Below are 27,028 nucleotides of genomic sequence, written 5' to 3' on the forward strand. Positions count from 1 at the left end.
AAAAGTGTTTTAAATGAAATTAAATATAATGTAGTGTTGTCCTGCACTGGTAAAAATATTCTCCCTGCTTCTATGTTCTACAGAGCTGTGTAACCTGAGCATTTTCTCCTTTGAATGGCTGCCCCATTGCAGCTTATTTATATAAACAACAGTAGTGTTTCTGAAGCAAACACAGCAGTTTGCAGGACAACACTGCATTATATTTGCATTACTTAAAGGGATACCGTCATGGGAATTTTTTCCCCCAAAATGGATGAGTTAATAGTGCTGCTCCAGCAGAATTCTGCACTGAAATCAGTTTCTCAAAAGAGCCAACAGATTTTTTATATTTAATTTTGAAATCTGACATGGAGCTAGACACATTGTCAGTTTCCCAGCTGCCCCAGTCATGTGACTTGTGCTCTGATAAACTTCAATCAAAATAAGCAGCATCAATACTGTAGCAGTTAGTATGAAGGGCTATCGTGGGGAGTGGGAGGGAGGTGGTAGTGCAGTCAGGGGTCCCATGGAAAAGGGGGGCCCCTAGATGGAAAAAGATGGTTGCAACAGGGGTAGGAGTGGGCGGGGATTAAGTGAATCATAGGCAGGGGCGTAACTATAGAGGAAGCAGGGGGGCCTAGGAGGGATAGGGAGCCCCATGAAGCCCTAATTAATGAGCAATTTAAAAAATTGGGGGCCCTAAAAATAATTTGCTGTGGGGCCAGTAACATCTAGTTACTCCACTGATCATAGGTGGTGTTTTGGCATAATTGGGCAGTGGCCAGGGCAGATCAGGGGTGTGGCTGCACATGCAAGAGGCAGTTTGTTTCCATTGGGGCCAATTGTAGGCAGGGCCCACCATCAGTTGATTGGTAATGACATGTTACAAAAGGGCCAAATAATTGCTCCAGTATTAAAGCAGAAGGAAAGAGGTAATCCTTGGGGGTGCCAATTTCTTAGGCACCCTTCCCAGTGATTATAATAACTAACCTCAGACCCTGTCCACTGTTTAATACCAGTCCAGGGTTCTGTTGTAGTGAGCAATGCACAACCATCTTTATGGCTTTTTTTTTTGGCTTTCCCTTGCGGCTGGTTTGGGCTGTGCACATGCACAGTAGAGTAAAATAGAAAATTACCCCCTAATTACCCCTAATAATTAATTCCCTTTATTACTGGAATTATGGGGCACATTTACTATTGGTCGAATATCGAGGGTTAATTAACCCTCGATATTCGACCCTCGAAGTTAAATCCTTCGACTTCAAATATCGAAGTCGAAGGATTTAGCGCAATCCGAATTGAACGATTTGAAGGATTTTAATCCATTGATCGAACAATTTTCCTTCAATCAGAAATTGGTTAGAAAGCCTATGGGGACCTTCCCCATAGGCTAAAATTGGTGCTTGGTAGGTTTTACTTGGCGAAGTAGGTGGTCGAAGTTTTTTTTAAAGAGACAGTACTTCGACTATCGAATGGTCAAATAGTCAAACGATTTTTATTTCGAATCGTTCGATTCAAAGCCAAAGTCGTAGTCGAAGGTCGAAGTAGCCAATTCGATGGACGAAGTAGCCAAAAAATTCAATTCAAAGTATTTTTTATTCTAATCCTTCACTCGAGCTAAGTAAATGTGCCCCTATGTGTTGGCTAAAAACACATCAAGCACAGATTTATTAACTACATCCAACTCATTTCTATACAAAAATACAGTTTAGTAAACTTACATTCAGTTTACATAAAGCAAAATATCAATGAATAAAATCAAGTACAGCTAAAATGGGATTCATTGCTTGAGTACTGAGAATTCAGAGAATGCAGCATCTGCCACTCAAGTTGATTGCCCTCTGCTGCTCGCTACAAAATATATCTGCTTGGCTTGTCACAGCTATTTATTACGGAGATAAAAGTGTCAAGAGTGTTTTGCAAAATTAGCAAAAAGTGTATTAATTATGTTCTGCCTTCCTTTCTGTCACTATTATATTTCTACATTTGCAATAATCTAATAATTTTCTACTAAAAGAGATGGAGGCAAAAGGAAGAGAAACTTTACAGCCATTACCAGTCAGGGGCGTAATTACAGAGGAAGCAGACCCTGCAGCTGTAGGGGGGCCCAGGAGGTATAGGTGCCCCATGTGGCCATGATTCATATAACATTTTAAAAAATATTGGTAAAACAGGTCAACCCCAAGAATTTTGAGGGGCTGAAAAATAATTTGCTGCGGGGCCCAGTAATATCTAGTTATGCCCCTGGTACCAATCTTAAATTTGTCTTTGGGATTCACCAAATACAAATGAATTCAAATATTGCAGAGATTTGATATGAGTACAGACCAATTTCTAGAATATGTAGGTAAATAAGTTCACCATTCAGAATACTCTTCTCCTCCTCTCTATTATTTCTACTACCATGATGTTCATCAGGTTGGGCCACATTTATGACTAATGTAATGTCCAGCTGCTATCCCATTGACAACATGTCCTTGTCTGTAGGAAAGAGTATATTGATGTGAAGATGCCACTCATTGGCTTGGTCCCTTTGCCCCTGGTATAATGGTATAAAAGGTTGATTCAAATCTGACCACTAGTTTGATGACCTCACCAACACATCGAAAGCTCATGTGGCATATTCATGTGGCATATTCAAAGCATAGAAAATCCTAAACTTGACCATGCAAACTCTTTGGACATGTTGCATGTGGCTTTTCTCTGCCAGTCTAGAACAGGTATGGGATCCGTTATCTGGAAACCTGTTATCCAGAAACCTCCAAATTACGAAAAAGGCCATCTTCCATAGACACCACTTTATTAAAATAATTCTAATTTTTAGAAATGATTCTGCGTTTCCCTGTAATAATAAAACAGTATGTTGCTCTTGATCCCAACCAAGATATAATTAATCCTTACTAGATACAGAACAATCTTACTGGGTTTAATGAATATTTCAACGATTCCTTAGTAGACTTTGAAATAATCCAGCCTAGGATATCTAACTATTGCTTGAAATGCGTCGGTTAGCATCTCCTGCTGATACTGGCAGTGTAGACCAGCAACAGCCATTACCATTTACCTTGGTGCCCTTTGCTGTCATAAGGTTCAATATAGAAGTCCCTCCAGAGGACACTTTCTTAAAAGGATAAAGTAGCAAAGACTACCCTTTGTTCATGTTTTGGGCTCAGATTCAGATATGGTAGAGACCACATGGACCCATCATAGAATGAGAGCCTACAACTGTCTCAACAAATAGTACACAAACAAGTCCTGCTGTACAGAAATCCTCCTACCTTTATTTTTCTCTGCTTGGCATTAGAACCACTGATACAACATTTTACAACCTCCCTTAGCCATGTTACTGCATTATTACTCAACAAGTAGCTTATAGACTAAAGCTGGCCATACACATCCAATAAAAGCTGCCGTCAGACCGAGTCTGCAGTTTATTGGCTCGTGTGTGGGGCCCTCCGATGGGCCCCCCGTTCGATATCTGGCTGAAAGTCAGCCAGATGTTGACCGTGCAGGGTTAAAATCCAGCCGGATCGCGGCTGCATCTGTTTGTTGATGCGGTCCCATGATTGGACCACCCATATTGGCTGCATTATGATCCGATCGTTGGGCGCTAGGGCCAAACGAGCAGATCTCTACGTGTATGGCAACCTTTACATGCATGGGTCAAAGTATGATGTCAGCGTAACCATGTTTAATTGAACACGCTTGTCTTAAATGGGTGGGTCACCTTTGAGTTCATTTTCAGTATGTTATAGAATGTCCAGGTCTCAGCAACTTTTGAATTCATTATTTATAGTTTTTGAATTATTTGCCTTTCTTCTCAAATTGGGGTCAAATTGGACCCTATTTAGAAAAAAAACAAACGCTCTGTAAGGCTTAAAATGTATTGTTATTGCTACTTTTGATTACCCATCTTTCTATTCAGGCCTCTCCTATTCATATTCCAGTCTGTTATTAAAATCAATGCATGGTTGCTAGGATAATTTGGACCATAGCAACCAGATTGCTGAAATTGCTAGCTTTGAAAACTAGAAAAAAAAGTCATGTCAATTGAAAAAGGTTGTAAAAGAGCACTCTGAGCAATTTTTGCATTCATTTGTCGAAAGGATTTACATTTCCAGTACAAAAAGTTAGGGCCACAAATGTCCTCATTTGCTATGATTCTCTGATTTTTTTTCTGAACATCTTCCTCTATCTACAGGTAATAAAAGTATATTACATTTATGTTCATTTTAGGTCAGTTAACATATGTAACAGTAGTTGTTTTTAAGGTGAACAACCCCTTTAAAGCTTTCAGATATCTTGTCACTCAGGAACAATAATCTGTAACACAGTTCTCCACTATGTGCAGGCTTTTGCTATGGAATCTATATTGTATATATTTATATGATTTGGAAGTGAATTTTCCATCAGCATTGAGTAGTAACAAAGAATGAATCCTCTAAGTTTTTGCACACGTGGCATCCAGTAAATAACAACGTGCAGCATTTGCTTGTATCACTTGACTGCCCCACACTTTAAAACATATATAAATTATATTTAGTGAATATCTTGGGTACAATAGAATATGCAGCTTATTTTGCAAACCCTCAAAACAAATGAATGTAACCGAGCTCTGAGCGTTCTTGTAAGCACTTTTGCAATTTACATTAATTATTTGTGGTTTCTAGTTTTCAATATATTAGCTGTTTAAACTGCTGCTATAATTAATCTGAAACAACAGCATACCTCCCAACATTTTGGAAATAAAAAAGAGGGACAAAAAAGTAGTTGTCGTGTGTAGCGGCAAATTTTTTGACCAAACCCATTTTTGTGGCTACACCCCCTAATTACCATGTTCATTTTACAAAATTTGGCAGGTTATGAAAGTTTGAACATATTTCTGTGTTTTTTCCCCGGTTATTACAGTTTTGCTAATTTTAAGCTGTGAGTCTAAGGGTAGAACTACAAGGGCGATCTGTCGCGCTACACAAAAACACAGGCGTCAAGTCAGATGCAACGGAAATAAGGTAAGATATACAAATGTCGGATGGTGTCGCTGAGGATCAATTACAAACTCACTGAACAATTATGTCCCAAGTGGCCCCATTCAAGTCGCTGACTAACTCAGAGTTAGAGAGCTGAAAAGCAGGAAGTAGTGTTCTGTTCTGTTAATGTAGACATCCAGTCACTCCAGCCTTTATATATTACATTTTCGCCTAGTTAACTATATTAGAAACATTTTTTATTTTACACAGCCTATCTATGTACCCAGTTTTTATTTTTACACTGAACTGTTCCTTTAAGGCAAGCAGTTCTGGCACCTGCCTAGGATTCAATTATATCTGAACTCTAAAGTAAACAAACAGCAAATACTGTATAAACCCAATATGGTACAAAGGCCGCCAAACTGTGGGAGGGATTATGCAACCAGATATTTCAAATTTCAGGCTGAGGAGATGCAAATAGTTGAAAAACAAGAAAGAAGAAATTGTATCAGACTATCCCTGTCAAAATCATATATAGGGGGTTATATATTAGGGATGCACTGAATCCAGGATTCGGTTAGGGATTCGTCCTTTTTCAGCAGGATTGGACTGAATCATTCTGCCCGGCTGAACCAAATTCTAATTTGCATATGCAAATCGGTGGCGGGCAGGGAAATTGCGGGACTTTTTGTCACAAAACAAGGGAGTAAAAAATGTTTTCCTTATCCCACCCCTAATTTGAATATGAAAATTAGGATTCGGATTCAGTTCGGTATTCGACCGAATCTTTTGCAAAGCATTCGGGTGTTCAGCCGAATCCAAAATAGTGGATATGGGGCATCCCTATTATATATCAATGGTCAAGTTGTGTTTTCCACAAAAAATTTGAGTATTTTTTAGTCAAATATTGATTTTTCAGGTTAAAAAGAAACAACTTTATCTAGTTTTTTATTTCGCCAAAAACTTGATCAAGCAATTCGAGGTTTTTTCACTGAAAACTCAATCAATTCGAGTATTCATATTTTTTATCCCGACTACACTGATACGAGCTTTTACATTTGAGTTTTTTCTTTTTTTTCTTACATTAGAAACCATTTAAGTTGTGAGTCCATTTGAGGTCTAAAAAGCTTTATAATTCGACCTTTGATAAATAAACTTCCTATTTTCAGGTTATCTGTCCCTTTATGATTTAAATGATTTAAAACGGACCTGGCAAATTTGAACATATAATAAAAGTTTCATGTGCTACATGTGAGAACATGCGGCAGAGAATGACTAAACAGTAATCCGCTTTGGCTCAGTCCTGGGAAACTGAATGTTTGGCGTATGAATCACATTATATTTAATCTTGTTTAAAAAAAAAAAACAAGAAAAGTTCCTTTCTGTTCAGAATTTTCATCTGGTGGAAGGAAATACTGATAGACTGGTATTCAAATAAAACATTTTCTTATACACTTCAGTATGCAATGACGTGCTAAGAACCATTGTCAAGGGGTAGCTCACCTTTAAAGGACAAGTAAAGTCTAAAATAGAATAAGGCTAGAAATGCTTTATTTTGTATATTAAACATAAGCATGAACTTACTGCACCACAAGCCTAATCAAACAAATGATTTATGCTTTCAAAGTTGGCCACAGGGGGCTGTCATTTTGTAACTTTGTTAAACATCTTTGCCTGACCCTGACCCTGCACATGCTCAGTATGGTCGGGGCTGCTTAGGGATCGTCCTAAACAAAGCTGCTTGAGTTCTGCATGGCTGGGAAGTAAGGCGGGGCTCCCCCTGCTGTTCATAAGTATGATTGTTTCCCTGCTCAGCAGTTAGGGACCATCTGACAATTCCTATCCACAGCAGTAAATTAAGGGAAAATTTCACTGCATACAGTCAGGTTTCTTGTATAAATGGTACACATTTTTTAATTAAAGTATATTGGAGGTAGGTTTCTTTTTCATTAACGAAAGTAAAAATTGGATTTTATTGTTTTGTTTTGCCTTTCCTTGTCCTTTAAGTTAACTTGTAGTATGTTATAGAATGGTCAGTTCTAAGCAACTTTTCAATTGGTCTTTATTATTTATTTTGTTATAGTTTTTCAATTATTTGCCTTCTGACTCTTTCCGCTTTTAAAATGGGGGTCACTGACCCCATCTAAAAAACAAATGCTCTGTAAGGCTACAGATTCATTGTTATTGCTACTTTTTATTTCATAGAAAGTTGCATGGAAAGCAACACATTGTCGGGATATTTGTTCAATCATCAGACAAGGAGTCTCATTTATGAATGCGGCACTTTTTTTTGACTCAAAACAGATATCCAACCCCTTCTTAAAGCTATCTAATGTATCAGCCTGTATGACTGATTCAGGGAGAGAATTCCACATCTTCACAGCTCTCACTGTAAAAAAAACTTTTTTTGAATATTTAGGCGGAACCTCTTTTCTTCTAATCGGAATGGGTGACCTCGTGTCAGCTGGAAAGACCTACTGGTAAATAAAGCATTAGAGAGATTATTATATGATCTCCTTATATATATTTAGACATAGTTATCGCTAAATCGCCAAAGTTTCCTCCAGAGGCAACTTTGGGTGATTTATTGACAAGTTGGGAATACCACCAGCCATTTTAATTATTGGTAATGGAGAAGAATTTTCAAGAGATTTATTGCTCACAGCCGAGCATAAAAAAAATCTTCCTTTGTTTTTTGCCCCAAACCTTAAATGAGATAACATTATGGTCACTATTACCCAGTGGTTCACAGGGGTTCTTGGTCACTAGATCCACTATAGCATGATTTCAACATCCCGTGACATAAAATTGTCACCAGTTTATAAAAATTCTCCCATTAAAGGAGAAGGAAAGTCTGTCTTGGGGTGCCAAATGTTAGGCACCCCCAAGTGATTGTTTTGACTTACCTGAAACCCTATCGGCAGAAAACTGCACCGGCCCAGAGTTATTCCAGTGAGCACCACGGAGAGATCTTCTACCGGCTTCTTTTTTCTTCAAATTTCCCTGGGCAAACGCATGTGCAGTAGAATGAAATATCCGACTTTTCAGTTCTGCTTTTTGTGCTGCTGCGCATGCATAACATTTGGCGCCCCAAGTGCGAACAGACTTTCCTTCTCCTAAAACTGTCCTGGCAGTACTGTTGCTCCAGTCAATATCTGGGTAATTAATAATCCCCCATTATCATTACTTTCCCCAAACTAGCAGCCTTTTCTATTTGCACCAGGAGCTTGGCCTCCTCCTCCTCACTTACATTAGGGGGTCTATAACATACTCCTACAATTAATTTGCTGGACTATGTAAAAAGCTCCAGCCATAAGGCTTCAGCTTCCTCACTTTCCATTATCACTTCTTCCTTTATATTGGCTTTTAAATTCTGCTTTAAATAATTATTAGGATGACAGTGCTATGAAATGAAATACTTTCCAAGAAGAAAATTTGCATTTTTATAGCTCACATGTGGCTCTAAAGGTAAAAAATAAATGAATTTTTAGGGACACAAACACAAAGGGTGACAAGAAGGGCAGGGTCAACCTATATGTGGACAATAGCTAACATCTGGTCAGATAACCCAAACAAAGTCATGCACACAACCTATGCCTCATGTGTAGGGAGTAAGGGTAGAACTACGTGGACGTTTTATGCGCGATCTGACGCGCTGCAACAAAACACTGGCGTCAAAACACATGCAACGGAAATAAGGCAAGTAATGGAAATGTCGAATGAAGTTGCAGCTGCGACACCATCCGACAATGCATTCACTTACCTTATTTCCGTTGCATGCAATTTGACGGCAGCGTTTTGTTGCAGCGCGTTGGATCGCGCCGAAAACATCCATATAGTCCTAACCTAAAGCGGTGACAATTACAACCTGCAAGAGTTTTAAGAACAATCCCTAATTGCTCAAACTTATACAATTAAAAACCAAAACAAAACGTTGAATAGCTTTTAAAATCAAGGTACTACTTTTATTGAACAAATTATACACATAAAGCAATAATTACAACTGTAAAAATCTGTGATAATTGCCCACTTGAGATTTACAAATTAGTAAATAACTTTACAGAGGTCCGAACAATCCCAATGAAAGGGAGCTGCATAAAAATATGATTCTGGAGCCCCTTTTTGGAAAAAACATGGTCTGGTTAACAGTCAATATAGTGAAGAAATCCTAGAAGCAAGAAAATACATAGGTTGTTTAGTTCAAGTTTTCACTTCCATTATTTCACAAAATACAGTCACACCTTAGCTTTACATTACTGCATTTTATACCTTTTTCTGTAGCCCTGCCGATTCAAATGCAAGTTCTAAACCTTGTTTCCTGCAGTTCTCACAATTGTATTTAAAATACAATGTCTTTCTGGTCAAGAGTTCATCAAGAAATAGTGAATTCCAATTAGTTTGAACAAGTGATGTGTGTGGGCCGACCCGAAACAGGCCAACATTTGCACAGGTCGTGAGAAGGAAATTACTCTGGTAGCTTCCGCCTCTGGCAGGCTCTATTTATTAGGTGCATGAATGTCCCACACCATTTGTGATAGCACAGATGGTTGGGGCACGCACTCACATACAGTTAGGCCCATAAATCTTTGGACAGAGACAACTTTTTTCTAATTCTGGTTCTGTACATTACCACAATGAATTTTAAATGAAACCGCTCAGATGCAGTTGAACTGCAGACTTTCAGCTTTAATTCAATGGGTTGAACAAAAAGATTGTGTTTAAAAAAGGCTTTAGTTCCTCACATTCTTATGCAATCACTTCATTTCAGGGGCTCAAAAGTAATTGGACAATTGACTCAAAGGCTATTTCATGGGCAGGTGTGGGCAATTCCTTTGTTAAGTCATTATCAATGAAGCAGATAAAAGCCCTGGAATTGATTGGGGGGGTGCTTGTATGTGGAAGATTTTGCTGTGAACAGACAACATGCGGTCAAAGGAGATCTCCATGCAGGTGAAACAAGCCATCCTTAAGCTGCAAAAACAGAAAAAAACCCATACGAGAAATTGCTACAATATTAGGAGCGGCAAAATTTACAGTTTGGTACATCCTGAGAAAGAAAGAAAGAAAGAAAGAAAGAAAGCAAGCTCTGGTGAACTCAGCAATGCAAAAAGACCTGAACGTCCACAGAAGACAACAGTGGTGGATGATCACAGAATTATTTCCATGGTGAAGAGAAACCCCTTCACAACAGCCAAACAAGTGAATAACACTCTCCAGGAGGTAGTTCTAGGACAGTTCTGGAGAAACATTCTTTGGACAGATGAAACCAAGATCAACCTCTACCAGAATGATGGCAAGAAAAAAGTATGGAGAAGGTCGTGGAACAGCTCATGATCCAAAGCATAGCACATGATGTATAAAACATTTGGGAGGCAGTGTGATGGCTTGGGTGTGCATGGCTGCCAGTGGCACTGGGACATCATGTGACACAGGACAGAAGCAGCAGAATACATTCTGAGGTGTTCAGAGACACTGTCTGCTCAAATCCAGCTAAATGCAGTCAAATTGATTGGGAGGCGTTTCATAATACAGATGGACAATTAACCAAAACATACAGCCAAAGCAACCCAGGAGTTTATTAAAGCAAAGAAGAGAAATATTCTTGAATGGCCAAGTCAGTCACCTGATCTGAACACAATTGAACTGCATTTCACTTGTTGAAACCTAAACTTGGTGCAGAAACAGTAACTGAAAGCTGCTGCAGTAAAGGCCTGGCAGAGCATTAAAAAGGAGGAAACCCAGAACCTGGTGATGTCCATGAGTTCAAGACTTCAGGCTGTCACTGCCAGCAAAGGGTTTTCAACCAAGTATTAGAAATGAACATTTTATTTTCAGTTTTTTTAATTTGTCCAATTACTTTTGAGCCCCTGAAATGAAGCGATTGTGTTAAAAAAAGGCTTTAGTGCCTCCCATTCTAATGCTTTTTGTTCAACCCACTGAATTAAAGCTGAAAGTCTTCCGTTCAACTGCATCTGAGTTGTTTCATTTAAAATTCATTGTGGTACTGTACAGAACCAAAGATTTATGGACCTAACTGTATAAATAGAGATGTCATGCCAGGTCTGGTTGGGAGCAGGTAGGTTAGGGTCGGATGCGGGTAGACTTTTTGCCGACCCTTTTTAGTAGCTTGCACACTTCAAAAAAGGTTTTGCAATAGCGTCCAAGTGAATGCAGCACTTCTTAAAGGGGAAATATTGCGAAAATGAAAATTTAATACAAGCTTCATCATACTGAAATAAGAAACTTTCTACAGTAAATACAATCAATGAAATATTCTGTACGGTTTCTCAAATAATCAAGTTTATGTTCATTATCCCTCTCTCGGCATCTGTTTCTCTTCATTCTGTCTCCATGCAGCAGTTGGGTGTCAGATAATCATTGACAGTTAGATCCAATAGATCTTATAGGGGGCTTCTTTTAGCCTAGAAGTTGTATTAGAGCTCACCAGAAATCCTGGTCCAAAAATACTAAAGTTTTACGTTTTGGATTAGGTTTTATATATAAATTGTGCACATGGGATTTGCGTCATCTGGATGAATGAAATCTCGAATCCTATTTTGCAGAAGGAAATCTGAACTCTCCATAGGCAACAACCTCCAGATATTTTTCTCTTGCTACTAGCAGAGATTTATCTTTTACATGTATATTACTGTGGTCAGCTGCAGAGAAGTATTAACATTAAAACAAAATGAAGAGTGGTTCCTAAGAATATACAACTAGTGAATAATACAAACCTACCAAAAAAAATTAATAAACAAACTAAAAGGAAAATAAACTAAAACAGCTGACCACAAATAGCTTCCCTGGAACAACTTACCTTTTAATCTATGCCTCAACACCAACCAGCTCTGGAGGAAGTGGGTTCTTTGGGTGCTTACTTTCAAAGTGCTGCTTGAAGGTTTTGGGGTCTGGCATTTGAGTCTTGTGAAATAAAAATAATTAAAATCGAGTTAAAATCATGGGGAAAGAGTCTCGCTATGAATAACGTAATCCAGTAGAGTAATCAGCATGTATCAACAATTAAAGAATATCAGAAAAGTGTATATGCGGGAATCGATTCAAGGTTTGCAGGAAATAGTGTTTGGACTGAATTTATACAGATAGGACACGGAAACCCATATCTCAACCATTATGGACACCCATATTACAGGCATGGTACCTATAAGCTGGAATGCTTGAGACCTGGGGTCTCCTGGAGTTTGGAGCACAATACCTTAAAGGAATAGTTCAGTGTGAAAATAAAAACGGTGTAAATAGATAGGCTGTACAAAATAAAAAATGTTTCTAATATAGTTAGTTAGGCAAAAATGTAATGTATAAAGGCTGGAGTGAACAGATGTCTAATAAAACAGCCAGAATCCAACTTCCTGCTTTTCAGCTCTATAACTCTGAGTTAGTCAGCGACTTGAAGGGGGGCCACATGGGACATTTCTGTTCAGTGAGTTTGCAATTGGTCCTCAGCATTCAGCTCAGATTCAAAAGCAACAGATATGACCCATGTGGCCCCCCCTCAAGTCTCTGATTGGTTATTGCCTGGTAACCAGGGTAACCAGTCAGTGTAAACCAAGAGAGCTGAAAATTAGTGTTCTGACTGACATGTTATACATCAAATCATTCCAGCCTTTATACATTACATTTTTGGCTAACTAACTATATTAGAAACATTTTTTATTTTGCACAGCCTATCTATTTACCCAGTTTTTATTTTTACACTGAACAATTCCTTTAAGGCAACTTTAAACGAATTGTTCAGTAATAAAATAAAAACTGGGTAAATAGATAGGCTGTTCAAAATAAAATAAAAAAATGCTTCTAATATAGTTAGTTAGCCAAAAATGTAATGTATAAAGGCTGGAATGACTGGATGTGTAACATTATAATAACATAAGCCAGAATAATACTTCCTGCTTTGCAGCTCTCTTGGTCTCCACTGATTGGTTACTAGGCAGTTTCCAATCAATGACTTGAGGGGGGGCCACATGGGTCATAACTGTTCCTTTTGAATCTGAGCTGAATGCTGAGGATCAATTACAAACTCACTGAACAGTTATGTCCCATGTGGCCCCCCTTAAAGTCACTGCCTAACTCATTAGAGAGCTGAAAAGCAGGAAGTAGTGTTCTGGCTATTATGTTACACATCCAGTCACTCCAGCCTTTATACATTACATATTTGGCTAACTATATTAGAAACATTTTTTTTTATTTTGCACAGTCTATTTACCCAGTTATTTTTACTCTGAACTGTTCCTTTAAACATTAAATAAGATCAAATACTTTGCTTCACTGAATATGTCGTTTAGTTGCCATCAAGAGATCCCATACCTTTATATTAACTTTGCCTTTAGTCAAATGCAATCTTAGAAAAAGTATTTTTTCATTTAAAAAGTTGTTTTTTTTTTGTTGTTTTAAAAAAGGCACATGACTGCTAGTAAATCAGAAAGGGTTTGACCGCATGTGACTTATGCCTGAAACTAATACTAAATCAGTTTGCAAATAAAATGCTGTTGTGTTTTAACTCCATATTTGACTGAAAGGTTGAACAAATATTTGAGCGAGAAAGTGTAGAACAAATTGGTACCGGCATATTGATAAAAGGTGTCCATCCACATTTTGCATTGTTTATCTTTATACACGACATTTAATTCAAAAACATCAAATTCATAGACTATACTAGATACATATTACTTATGCTCCATATCGTGAAAATGAAAAATAAGCTTCCTCATGCTGGAATAAGAAAATTTCTAAATACAATCAATTAAAAATTCTGTACTGTTTCTGAAATAATCAAATTTATATTCACTATCCCTCTCTCAGCAACTGTTTCTCTTCATTCTGTCTTCATGCAGCAGTTGGTGTCAGTTAGATCCAATTTATCTTATAGGGGGGCTTCCTTTCTTAGCAGGTGAATTAGAGCTCACTCAAATAACTGATTTCAGTACAAACAAAATCTAACAAAATAACTGCCTTTTGCACAAATTCTGCATGTAGAGAGACATGATGTCTGGTGATTTTAATAGAGTGAGCTCTAATACATCTTCTAGGCAAAAGGAGAACCCCTATAATATATATTGGATCTAACTGTCAATGAATATCTGACACCCAACTGCAGCATGAAGACAGAACAAAGAAAAACCGATGCTGAGAGAGGAATAGTGGAGATAAACTTGATTATTTCAGATACTGTACAGAATTTTTAATTGATTGTGTTTAGAATTTTTTCTGTATTTTGTATTTTTATGTATTTAGAAAGTTTCTTATTTGAGTATACTGAAGCTTATATTAAATTTTCATTTTCACGATAGTTCCCTTTAAGGCTCTACCCATAATGGATGCTTCCAAATACTGAATCCGCCTAATTTACATAAGGCAAATTCAGTTTCCAGTGCTTCAAAGTCTCAAGCCTATATGGGTGCGGATTCAGTTTAGCAGAATCAAAATCTTAGGAAATGTGCCTTTTGTACTATGGATGCAGCTAGCAAAAATAGAATAGATTAAAAAACAAACGATTAATTGGAGTAAAACAAGAAAGTCTCACCCTACAGACAGAACAGGTAAATACTAAGGCAGCTTTGGCTGCAGCCTTTTGATCATGTCCATGTTTCTTTTTCTGTTCTGCTTGTTTCTTTTGATTTTTCTGTTGTGACTGGAGCTTCTGATGTCCTCTAGCCATATCTGCAATATGGAGGAAAGAAGAAAACTGGTTAAGTACAGTAAGTTTATCAAAGCATAAACACAGCAGGTGAAGCATGGAATGATAAGGGCTAATAAGGTTACAGTGAAGTATAAAAAATCCAGGGTCATTAGAACAAAAGGTCATTTTTTTGCCTCCGACTGTCTTGGCAGCAAAACAAGAACTGCCAGACTGTTTACTGAAGTAATAAAAATATGTATAACCTGTAAATCACAGGAGCACGGTCAGCCCAAAATGTGTCCATCTGTGCTTTCCTGCTTAGAATTTCCTTGGAAATTGTACCATGTAGCAAGTACAGGTATTATATTAAGTGCAGAGACACGCGTTCAGATTCGGGGAGATTTAGGCGCCCGGCAATAAATCGCCTCTTCTTCGGGGCGACTTACCTCCCTGGCCCGCTTCCCACCGGCTCGAATCTAAATCGCTGGCGGGGTGACTTCGTTTTCTGAAGTCTCCTCGTGAGGTGGCTTTGGAAAAAGAAGTGCACCGATTGCCATACCGCCGGTCATTTACATTCTAGCCGGTGGGAGGCAGTTCGGGGAGATTAGTCGCCCCGAAGAAAAGGAGATTTGTCGCTGGGCGACTAATCTCCCCGAATCTGAGCGTGTGTCTCTGCCCTAATGGAGTCAAACAATGATATTACGGTGATTGAATATATGTAAACCACTTTTTTTCTGTGATAGGAGTCCTTTAAATAATAACCATGGTATCGATTGATAACGTAGATTGCCAGCCATTCAAGCTGGAAAAAAAAAAGACACCGGCTACATTGCAGAGAACAGATAACTCCAGCCCAATATAATGGTGTTTTATCTGTTATGTGCTATGTAACCTATTCCGTTTCTCCAGCTTGAAGAAAAGCCCCCATGGCTACACAGAAACTTCTTTATATGAACTATATTAGTCTTTCTAAAGCAAACCCATCAGTTTTACCAGTGCAGGGTAACAGTACATTATATTTTAATTACTCTGATACAATTTCAGTTTTGGGTGTTACTGCATCGGAGGTACCATAAACTGAGGAATCGCAGTCATAGGATTTATGTACCGACTAAACAGCCCGGAAAACTAAAATAAAGTATTGCTGAACTACACCCTTTGCATCCTAATCCTCTGGGGAAATATGGTTATTATAATGATGGCACACTATGTTTTCCAGTGCATCTTTCCCAACAGTCCTTAATAACATCATTGCAGACTGTGATTAACATTAATAGCAATGTCTATTACTGGGCACACAGGGCTGGTTTTGATCTGAACACAAGGAATTGTGAATTCAGCCCCAAACCAGCGCTGTGACTGTAGGGAGAGGCAGTGAACATGGCAACATCAGGTTTTACTGGTGCAGACTGAGAAAACACCAAGTCTAAAAATGGAACATGTTCCTCTTGTAATCTCTCAGATACGGTATACAAACACCGTATAACATGAAGGCAGTGACTATGAATCCATCGCTCTGCAGCTGTTGCTGAATTACCGCCCCTTGAACCCAATAACAGGAAAAGGCAATTGTAGTTCAGGAATTGCTGAATAGCCACGGGTTGAGAGTGCTAATAACGCCCAACTGCTGCGTATATAAGGCCAGTCCTAAGGGCCAACATTTTTTGGAATACAGCCCCCAGTCGAAAAAGGGCCCAAATGTCAGTTACAAAAATGATACTCCAAAAATGTTTTGTTCAATATTAAAAAAGTTCAATATTGATTTTTAATACTGAACGAAACATTTTTGGAGTATAATTTTTGTAACTGATGGGTTGAGAGTGGACCTTAAAAATCCCCAGGAGTGCTGGATGTGGCCCAGCTAGAGATTAAGGCCTCTTGTCAATTTAGCAAACTATCAAGTCAAGTCTGTGTTTCAAGACCAGATCAATGTTTCCATTACGACAAGCCAAATGCAGGAAATAGGCGAGAGGAAGCACCTGTTTGTATCTATTCTTGTAAGATACAGCTCACATACAGAAAGCACTCACAGATTATGGCCTTACAATATATATATAAATATATATATATTTCCATTATCTTCAGACCAGCACTCCCTTTAAAAACTTGATTGTTTATTATTGCATAGTATCAAATACCCGACATTTCGGTCCACATTAGGACCACCTGGGTACAGGTAAAATGTGTACAAAATAAAAAAAAAAATACTGCACTCAATAGGCTCAGTTAAGAGTAACTGATTTTGATACACAAGCAAAAGAGAGGAATCTTTTACTTCTCTGTTAAAAATCAGTTACTGGTATGGGACCTGTTATCCAGAATGCTTGGGACCTGGGGTTTTCGGGATAAAGGATTTTTCTGTAATTTGCATCTTCATATCTTCATACTAGAAAATCATATAAACAAACCCAATAGGCTGGTTTTGCTTCCAATAAGGATAATTATATCTTAATTGGAATCAAGTACAAGCTACTGTTTTATTATTACAGAAGAAAAAGGAAATCATTTTTAAAAGTGTGGATTATATGGATACAATATTGGAGACGGCCTTCTGGATAACGGGTTTACGGAGAACAGATCCCATACCTGTACTATAACAGCCTGTTGAGGGCAGTTTTTTTTTGTTATTATATATATATATATATATATATATATATATATATATATATATATATATATATATATATATATATATATATATATATATATATATATATATATATCTATATATCTCTATATTTATTTATTTTGGGGGGGGGGGGGGGGGAACTACTGCACTCACAAGGAGCTTGCTCAAACAAAAAGTGGGACTAACCAGTCCCTGAGGAAGAGCCAGTGTCTGACTGGGGGGGGGTGTCCTGGCTCAATATGTCTGCCTTCTCAGGGGCCCGCATGCACTATATCTGGGCCAACTCCCAACTGCCAATTTCAGGGCCACCAGCAACCCACCTACTGCCCATCCCCACCAGCACGTGCCTATGATTTTCTTTTATTGGTTGGGGAAAAAAATCGCAGCCAAGTAGGAGCAGATCTGGGCTGACAGAGCCCATCAGGTTTTTTTTCCTGGTGTCTCGCCAGCCCAGTCCGACCCTGGGAAGAGCAAAGTTTGTGTTCAAAATATCGGAACTTTGTAAATAAACCACTTCTTCTTGAGCAAGCTCCTGTGAGTGCGGTTCTTTTTCTTTACCTGTACCCAGAGATATTGAGATATATATATTGTACATACCGTATATACCCGTGTATAAGCCGAGTTTTTCAGCATCCAAAATGTGCTGAAAAAGTCTACCTCGGCTTATATCCGGGTCAGCGGTAAACGACCCGAGTAGCTAAGATTGCAGTAACTTTTAATCATTCCTATACCAACAGTACACTTGGGGAGAGACTGCAATATCCCACAATGCCCTCTGTTGGTTATATGAAAGAATAACAGTGCGCCCTCTGTTGGTTGTATGAAAGAATAACAGTGACTGCAATATCACACAGCGCCATCTGTTGGTTGTATGAAAGAATAACAGTGACTGCAATATCACACAGCGCCCTCTGTTGGTTATATGAAAGAATAACAGTGACTGCAATATCACACAGCACCCTCTGTTGGTTGTATGAAAGAATAACAGTGACTGCAATATCACAGCGCCCTCTGTTGGTTATATGAAAGAATAACAGTGACTGCAATATCACACAGCGCCATCTGTTGGTTGTATGAAAGAATAACAGTGACTGCAATATCACACAGCGCCCTCTGTTGGTTATATGAAAGAATAACAGTGACTGCAATATCACACAGCGCCATCTGTTGGTTGTATGAAAGAATAACAGTGACTGCAATATCACAGCGCCCTCTGTTGGTTATATGAAAGAATAACAGTGACTGCAATATCACACAGCGCCATCTGTTGGTTGTATGAAAGAATAACAGTGACTGCAATATCACAGCGCCCTCTGTTGGTTATATGAAAGATTAACAGTGACTGCAATATCACACAGCGCCATCTGTTGGTTGTATGAAAGAATAACAGTGACTGCAATATCACACAGCGCCATCTGTTGGTTGTATGAAAGAATAACAGTGACTGCAATATCACACAGCGCCATCTGTTGGTTGTATGAAAGAATAACAGTGACTGCAATATCACACAGCGCCCTCTGTTGGTTATACGAAAGATTAACAGTGATGGCAATATCAAACAGCACCCTCTGCACATGGTAGTGGGACAGTGGGACAATGCACACAGTAATCCGTTTGGCAATTCTCTGTCACCATCAACTTTGCAAAGAAGTCCGGTTGATCGCTGGGGGGGTCGCTTTGGCAGAATGTGCGCTACTGGGAGACAGGGCTGTAGTTGTGTCTAGGCTTATACTAGAGTCAATAAGTTTTCCCAGTTTTCGTAGGTAAAATTAGGTACCTCGGCTTATACTCGGGTCGGCTTATACTAGAGTATATACGGTAAACACAAAATAAACAGAGAACATGGGCATAAAGGAATGAATGTGTAATTGTGGCTTTATGGTATGACACAGCAACAAACTAACAACTTTTCCCAAATGTAAATTAAACGATTTTACACATAGGGGCACATTTACTTAGGGTCAAATATCGAGGGTTAATTAACCCTCGATATTCGACTGTCGAAGTTAAATCCTTCGACTTTGAATATCGAAGGATTTACCGCAATTTGTTTGATCGAATGATCGAAGGAAAAATCGTTCGATTAAATCCTTCGAATCGAACGATTTTAATCCATCGATCGAACGATTTTCCTTTGACCCAAAATTTGTAGGTAAAACCTACCGAGGTGCAATGTTAGCCTATGGGGAAGGTCCCCATAGGCTAACATTGCACCTCGGTAGGTTTTACTTGGCGAAGTAGGGGGTCGAAGTTTTTTTTAAGAGACAGTACTTCGACTATTGAATGGTCGAATAAACGAACAATTTTTTAGTTCGAATCCTTCAATTCGAAGTCGTAGTAGCCAATTCGATGGTCGAAGTAGCCCAAAAAACGTTCGAAATTCTAAGTTTTTTTTATTCTATTCCATCACTCAAACTAAGCAAATGTGCCCCATAAGGTCACAGGGCAGAATACCAGTAAAAAAACCTGATCTTAAACTCGCAGTTTTAGAATGTAATATAATAGTACTTGTTCATGCATGTATCCACTATTTAAATCACTAGGCTGTTGCACAACTAAGAACAGAAAAAAAAAAAAGCTGTGTTTAAGACAACACCCAGGAACAAACACAACCGATGTATTGGTAACATTCTTGAACAACAAGTAATATTACATAACATCAAGTCAACTGGGTTTGTTAAAAGAAAGCATGTTGCATTGCCCTACAGAAAGTCTAATAAAACATGGCAGACGGGTTCAGCCCCTCTACCTAAACGCACACGTCAATTTTGGGTAGTGATCCATTGCAAACAGACTATTGTCAAGAACTAAAGTCTTTGCAAGGGGTCTGGGCTGGCTCCTAGCAGGTAAAGGTTAGCTTTTTGTGCAAATCTTGTATAGTGTATGCCCAGTTTTACTGCAGGTAACTAGATATAGGTAAAGTATTTCCCATGGGTTAAAACCTTGAGTAAAACTACCCGAGCTATTCAACTTACCTCTACACTGTCAAAAAATACGGCATCATGAAGAACTCCACTACAGAATGGGATATTTGCTTGGAGACAACAAGGCTCTCCAGTGGTTATGAAACTAGGATTCCCAATATTTCCTACGACAGACTGGGATCTATAAGCTAACACTTACCTAGCTGTTCTCGAACATTATCCTTTATTTACATAGCTCCAATTTATTCTATAGAGATGGTACATCATGCACATCACACCCCCAATATAATCCATAGTATGCCCAGGGATTCTCCAGCTGTAATTTAGTGAAGATTCCCATTACTGCCTAGTATAGACTGGGATCTGAGCCTCTTCAGCCGTTATCGTGATATGGTCCCCAATACTGCCTAGTACTGAAAAGCATCTACAGCCAGGGATTCTCCAGCTGTTACTGGGCTATATGTGCCAATACTGCAGACTGGGATTTAGGCACAGGGAAAGTCCAACTGTTACTGGTCTATAGTTGCCAATATTGCCTAGTACAGACTGGGATCTGGGCACATTGGACAGCCCAGTAACAACTGGAGAGTCAGACTGGGATCTACATCCAGGGATTCTCCAGTTGTTACTATTGCCTAGTACAGACTGGAACCTATATCCAGGGCTTCCCCACTTGTTACTATTGCCTAGTACAGATTGGGATCTGGACACATTGGGGCCTATTTATAAACGGTGGATAAATTTGCACCTGGTCAATAGCGCATAGCAACCAATCAGTGATTAGCTTTTGCCAGCCAGCTGCATGTTGAACACTAAACGCAACAATCGGATTGGTTGTCATGGGTTTTACTGCCAAGATGCAAATTTGCCCACTGTTTAAAAATGACCCCCATAGACTCTCCAGCGGTTATTGGACTATAGTTGGCAATATAGACTAGTACAGACTGGGATCTACTGGGATTTGGGCACACAGACACTGCAGCTGTTACTGGGCTATAGTTGCCAATATTGACTAGTACAGACTGGGATCTATACCGAGGGATTCGCCCAGTTGTTAGCATTGCATAGAACAGACTGGGATCTGGCCACAGTGGGGGGTCATTTATCAATACTGGGCAAATTGGCCCTTGGGCAGTAACCCACGGCAACCCGATTGCTGCATTCATTGTTCTACTTGCAGCTGGCTTCAAAAAGCGAATCACTGATTGGTTGCTATAGGTAACTGCCCATGAGCAAATGTGCCCAGTGTTGATAAATGAGCCCCATTGACTCTGCAGCTGTTACTGGGCTATAGTTGCCAATATTGACTAGTAATACACCCTGACATATACACAGCGAGGCTGCCCATGTGTTACTCAGCAATGTCTCCCATTAGCGCCCGGTACAAGCGGTGAGTCTCTGAAGCAACGACTGCGATTTGCCAATAGTCCTTCCCAGACAGACGCTACAATACAGTCGCTCTGCGGCCTGAGCTCCACCGATCTCCGCACAAGTCACCGGCGAGACCCGAGTCTTTATGTCCAGAGTGAGACTCACGGACGGATAAAGCCGGAACATTAGGGTAAAGCGCAGGGCAGAGAGACCCGCCTGTAACATAAGTTCACACCTCATCCCGAGCATCTCCCCCACTGCAACCCCACAAGCCCCGCCGTTTTTTCTCTTTCTTACCGCGAACACGGCAATTCCAGCTGGCCGGTGAGCCCGCACTACACAGGGAGCTCAGCACCCAACAGCGCCTGTGAACAGAGAAAGGAGGGCGGAGCAGGAAATTAGCTATATCCGGGACTTGCGCCAGAAAAAGCGAATTCCACGCCCACCGCTCGCTGTACGCGCAAGCGCAGTGCTTACTACAAGCACCAAGAAAATAGAGAGCAGACCCCGGTGGCGGCGGCGTTAAATTATTTGAACAGAGCTGCACCAATGGGAGCCCGAGGCGGTGACGTAGTTCGGCTGAGCCGGAGCCATTTTTATTGGGCTGTATGCGGAGAAGGCTGCACTTAAACCTACTTGTACATGATATCACTGCGCACTGGTGTCCTTGTCTGCACTGAAGCCCTGACCTGAGAGTGGGTTCACGGTTGAAGTCGAGATGTTTCTTTTATTCAAGATTTATAGAACTTGAATGTGATTCGTTATATTGTTCTGTACTAATCAGTCACACACTGCGGCACAAACCAGACTCCCTGCGATGTCTGCACTGTATGTAGCCCTACTGCCATGGAACGTAAAGCGGAACAATTGTGAAAATGAAAATTTAATATTAGCTTCAGCATAAGACACTTTCTAAATACAATCAATTAAACTTTCTGTACTGTATCAGAAATAATCAAGTTTATCTTCACTATTCCTCTCAGCATCTGTTTCTCTTTGTTCTGTCTTCATGCAGGAGTTGGGTGTCAGATAATCAATGACAGTTGATTTGTACTGGAATCAGTTATTTGAGTGACCTCCAGGGCCACCATTAGAAATCACTGGGCCCGCCCACCCTGGTGCCCAAGCCCCACCCACTCCACATCACAGTTAAAAGACCACACAGACATCAGCGCTCAAAAAGTAACCCCCCACACACAAGTTATAAAAAGCCATTGATGGTCAGGGCCCCCTTATAAGTTTTAAAAAAAAACATTGGTGCCAGGGCCCCCCTTTACAAGTAAAAAAATTGGGGCCCCAAAAATATATTTTTTTAATAAACATTAGGACCAGGGCCCCCCTTACAAGTAAAAAAAAATTGGTGCCAGGGCCCCCCTTACAAGTTAAATAAAAATTGGGGCCCCAAAAATTTCTTTTTAAAAAAACATTGGCGCCAGGGCACCCCTTACAAGTTAAAAAAATTGGGGCCCCAAAAATATATTTTAAAAAAACCATTGGCGCCAGGGCCCCCCTTACAAGTGAAAAAAACACACTAATTGATGTTCAGTAGAATTGAACTCGTGGCTTCAGGACTTCAACTCCTTTCGTGACTTTGGGTCTTTTCGCCACTTCAGGATTTCAATTTCGCCTGTTTTCATGACTTCAGGTCTTTTCGCAGCTTCAGGACTTCAATTTCGGCTGTTTTCTTGACTTCGGGTCTTTTCGCAGATTCAGGAGTTCGGCTTTTCGGCACTTCCGCATTTTCAGCTGTTCGGCTGGCTGCAGATCTTCGAAACTGGCAAGGGGGGCCCGGGTCTTTCTAAACTGCAGCACTGCCGGGCCCCCCTTCACTTGTCCCCCCTGTCCCCCCCTGAGGGCGGCCCTGCTGAGTTCTAATTCATCTTCTAGGAAAGGAAGCCCCTAGTTCCCCTTTTAAAATGAAGGAGCAGACAGCACCACAGAAGCACGACGTGAAGCGCTGCTTTTTTGCTCTTTGTTAGCAGTGGGTAGGGTGGCAGTTGTATCTACTACAGCTGCCCAGAGACATACAGATTTTATACTTTGTAAAACAAAAGATCATTTCAACAAACAATCTACAACTAACCATTCAGATTAAATAAAGTAGGAGAAATAAATCAGACAATGTTGTGGCCATTAATTGACAGCGATCATAATTGACAGCAATTCTATGACCGTTATGTCCGACAAATACTAGTGACCATTGAAATTGTCACATAGACAATACACGCAGAGATATTCTCATTAGCCAACAGAAATCTTCTTACCTGTACAATTGCCATGGAATGAAAAATCTCAGATTATCATTCTGTATCCACACACGGCCTGAAAATGTGTTTCATACCACTATATCTTTGTGTCTATGGCCAGATTTAAGATGCCCATAGAAGTGCAGATTTACCTTCACATCGGATGAACGATCATTCGGTGCAATCTCCCGACCTGCCACTAACCATTCAGAACAAACCTGAACAATACATGGCGAGTTATTATCATCAGCAGACAGAAACCTTTTAACCTGGCCGATCGTCCAAATGACCGATCTCCAGGGGACGTAAAATGTTGGGACTCTCCACACACAGTCCGAAAATCATACGAATCCTCGATCGGATATTTTCGTCTATCCATTGGTGACTCTGTAATGATATACAGGGCTATATTTTCTAGATGAACCGTTTTTTCAGGCGTCAATGAACGGCCAGTTACCTCTGGTAACTTTTAATAGCTGGATTTGTACGTATATTTATTTTTGTTTATATAGTGCTGCTACTGTACAGTAGAACAATAAATTCATACAACAGACAGGGGTGATTAAAATAATACAAATAAATACAAAGTACAGTTTCATTCAAGGTTGCCACCCAGCATAGCTGGTAAAATATCGCCTGGGGTCGGTATTGCAAATTTCCTAACTATGTACTTGCCAGTAAATTTGTAAACCTTATTTGTTCTGCCTCCGACCCGCCCCTGATCCACCCCATTTTCACTCCCTACTCCCCCCTCCATTAACTCTTTCAACCCATTTGGACACCAGTGCCCCAGCTCTGCCCCCATTTGCATCATAGTCCTATCCCCGCCATGTCATAGCCCCGCCCCTTCTCGGTCCTGCTCCACCTCTAGGCATGGGCCGGTAAGGGGGCCAAACAAAAGGTGGCAACCTTATTTGCATTAAAGATTAAGAGCTAAGTATTAAAGATACAAAAGTTTCCTGCGGCTTTGAATTTACAATCAAAGTGAATTTCTGTTTTTCTAGTACAGTGAGTGCAACACAGCCCACCTGTTGACCCCCATTGACACCAAAGCTTAAAGGAACAGTATTACCAAAAACTGAAAGTGTTTTAAAGTAATGCAAATATAATGTAGTTTTGCCCTGCACTGGTAAAACTGGTGTGATTGCTTCAAAACAACTATATTTCAAATAAACAAGCTGCTGTGTAGCAATGGTTGAAATTGAAAAAAATGGCACAGGTTAAATAGTGGATAACAGATAACACCATTATATTCTATCTGCTGTGTAACCTGAGCCTTTTCGCCTTTGAATGGCTGCCCCCATTGCTACACAGCAGCTTATTTATATAAACTATAGTAGTGTTTCTGAAGCAAACACACCAGTTTTACCAGTGCAGTGCATTATATTTGTATTACTTTAAAACACTTTCATTTTTTGATGTTACTGTTCCTTTAAGCACAGAGCTCTGGTGGTGGGGGATATAGGTGCTGCTGCATCCTCAGAAACATTCCTGTCTGGGGGGGGGCAATATAGAAATAAAATTCTATTTATCTTTTTGAATACACTAGTCTTCTGCCGGACACATGGGTAGTGGGGTTACCTGTTACCTATAGCTTGACAAAGAGCCGTGCGTGGCTCGAAACGTTGCTGTATATGTTGCCCTGCATGTGGAAATAAAGGCAATTTTACTAAAGCACAGAGTGCTGCCCTTTTGCTGTGTGACTAGTGGGGTTACCTGTCTTCTACACAATGACATACAGTGGCTTGCACGTGCACCATTCCTGTTTGCCGGTTGGAATATATAGCAGTTGGTCTCTTTTTAGGAAAGCAAAGTTTTCTTAAATCGTTATTATTCTCCACAGGTCTAGAGTGGGAGTCAAAATAGGCCCTGACATTCTAAGTACACAGAGGCACAAACAGTCCTCCAACAGCCCACTAAATAGTGACTGTCTATCAGAAGCGTAACTAGAGGGACACCCGGAACTGGCCAGGAATATGTGCCGCATAGCGGCGCGGAGACTGCCGGGGGGCCTGACGGGGTGCGGGCCCTGGCCCGCTCGCACCCCCTGCTCCCCCGGTAGTTCCGCCACTGCTGTCTATGGGACCTCACTGCAGCCCCTCTGGCATTTGCCAGAACCCACAGATTGCCAGTCCGGGCCTGATTCTCCACCTATGTTAGCCAACGGATCCAGATTTCCAGTCCTGCCTGCTCCTGTGTCACCTCCTCATCCTTCATTTCTCAGAATGGTTTGTAGTGATTTAAGACTGTCCAATCTGCTGTCTTTCCAATGTAAATATTGTGAACCATCTGAGAATTGTTATTATTTTAGAGTCTGCTTGCTAATTCTTTATGTATAATGTGAAAGGTCTGCATAAACACCTTTAGTGAGAGTTAACAAATCTTCCCACTCCAATATAAATAGGTTAGCGTTATTGCCAATAATTGAATCAGTTTCCTGACCTTCAGAGTTAAATGAATTATGATTCAGGCAGGGGTATTTGTCTGTTGTGATGATTACATTTTACTGAACGTAGGACACATGATATTATGAGATGCTCACACAGGTATTACATGAAATGCAACTCCAGTCAGGGGGTCGACCAGCAGCTTCTCCAAATGGAAAAGGAAATGAATGGATACATTTCTGCCTTCATAATATTTACCCTTACTGTTTTTATTATTTTACCACTAAGAGGGAATATGCCATGTTTATGAGCCCATTACTGTCCATTCACTCATTTCTTTCAAAACATTTTTGGGACATGATTGAGACACAGCCGAGACTTTCAGCAAAAAAAAAAAACCTAAAAAACATTTTGGGTCACCCTCCACATCAAGCTATTGTGATGACCCATAAATTTGTCCCCATGCTTTCTCACATTGGACAGCACTCAGCAAGGCGAAAGGGAGCAGGGACACAGATAGCAGGCTCCGGTGTTCCGGTGACCCCCCCCCCTGTTGTATAGACATTACACCATTTTCTCATTAAAGGGGTTGTTCACCTTAGATTGATGTAGGGCCCAATGTGCATAGGAGAGGGTCTGAATAGAAAGATGAGTAATAACAATTAGCAATAACAATACGTTTCTAGCCTTACGGAGCATATGTTTGTAGATGGGGGTCAGTGACCCCCTTTTGAAAGTAGGGTTGCCACCTGGCTGGTATTTTACCAGCAGCGCCAGTAAAAATGTTGCTTGATGACAAAAAGTTATTTATAGGGAAAATCCATAAAAATATAGGAAGAAAAGGTGGCAACCCTATTTGAAAGCTGGAAAGAGTCAGAAGAAAAAGGAATA

General features: G+C 40.0%; 1 protein-coding gene across 1 annotated transcript; it reads right to left on the reverse strand.

Annotated features, from left to right (window-relative positions):
* Nucleotides 1-6,480: 6,480 nt before the first annotated feature.
* znf706.L (zinc finger protein 706 L homeolog) lies at nucleotides 6,481-21,871 on the reverse strand. The gene is given in 4 exon segments (NM_001093195.1): nucleotides 6,481-8,814; nucleotides 11,764-11,867; nucleotides 14,485-14,621; nucleotides 21,802-21,871. Coding segments are annotated over 2 exon segments (231 nt in total). The 5' UTR covers nucleotides 14,620-14,621; nucleotides 21,802-21,871; the 3' UTR covers nucleotides 6,481-8,814; nucleotides 11,764-11,771.
* Nucleotides 21,872-27,028: the final 5,157 nt, after the last annotated feature.

The sequence above is a fragment of the Xenopus laevis genome, chromosome 6L (genome assembly GCF_017654675.1).
Source record: "Xenopus laevis strain J_2021 chromosome 6L, Xenopus_laevis_v10.1, whole genome shotgun sequence".
NCBI lineage: Eukaryota > Metazoa > Chordata > Amphibia > Anura > Pipidae > Xenopus > Xenopus laevis.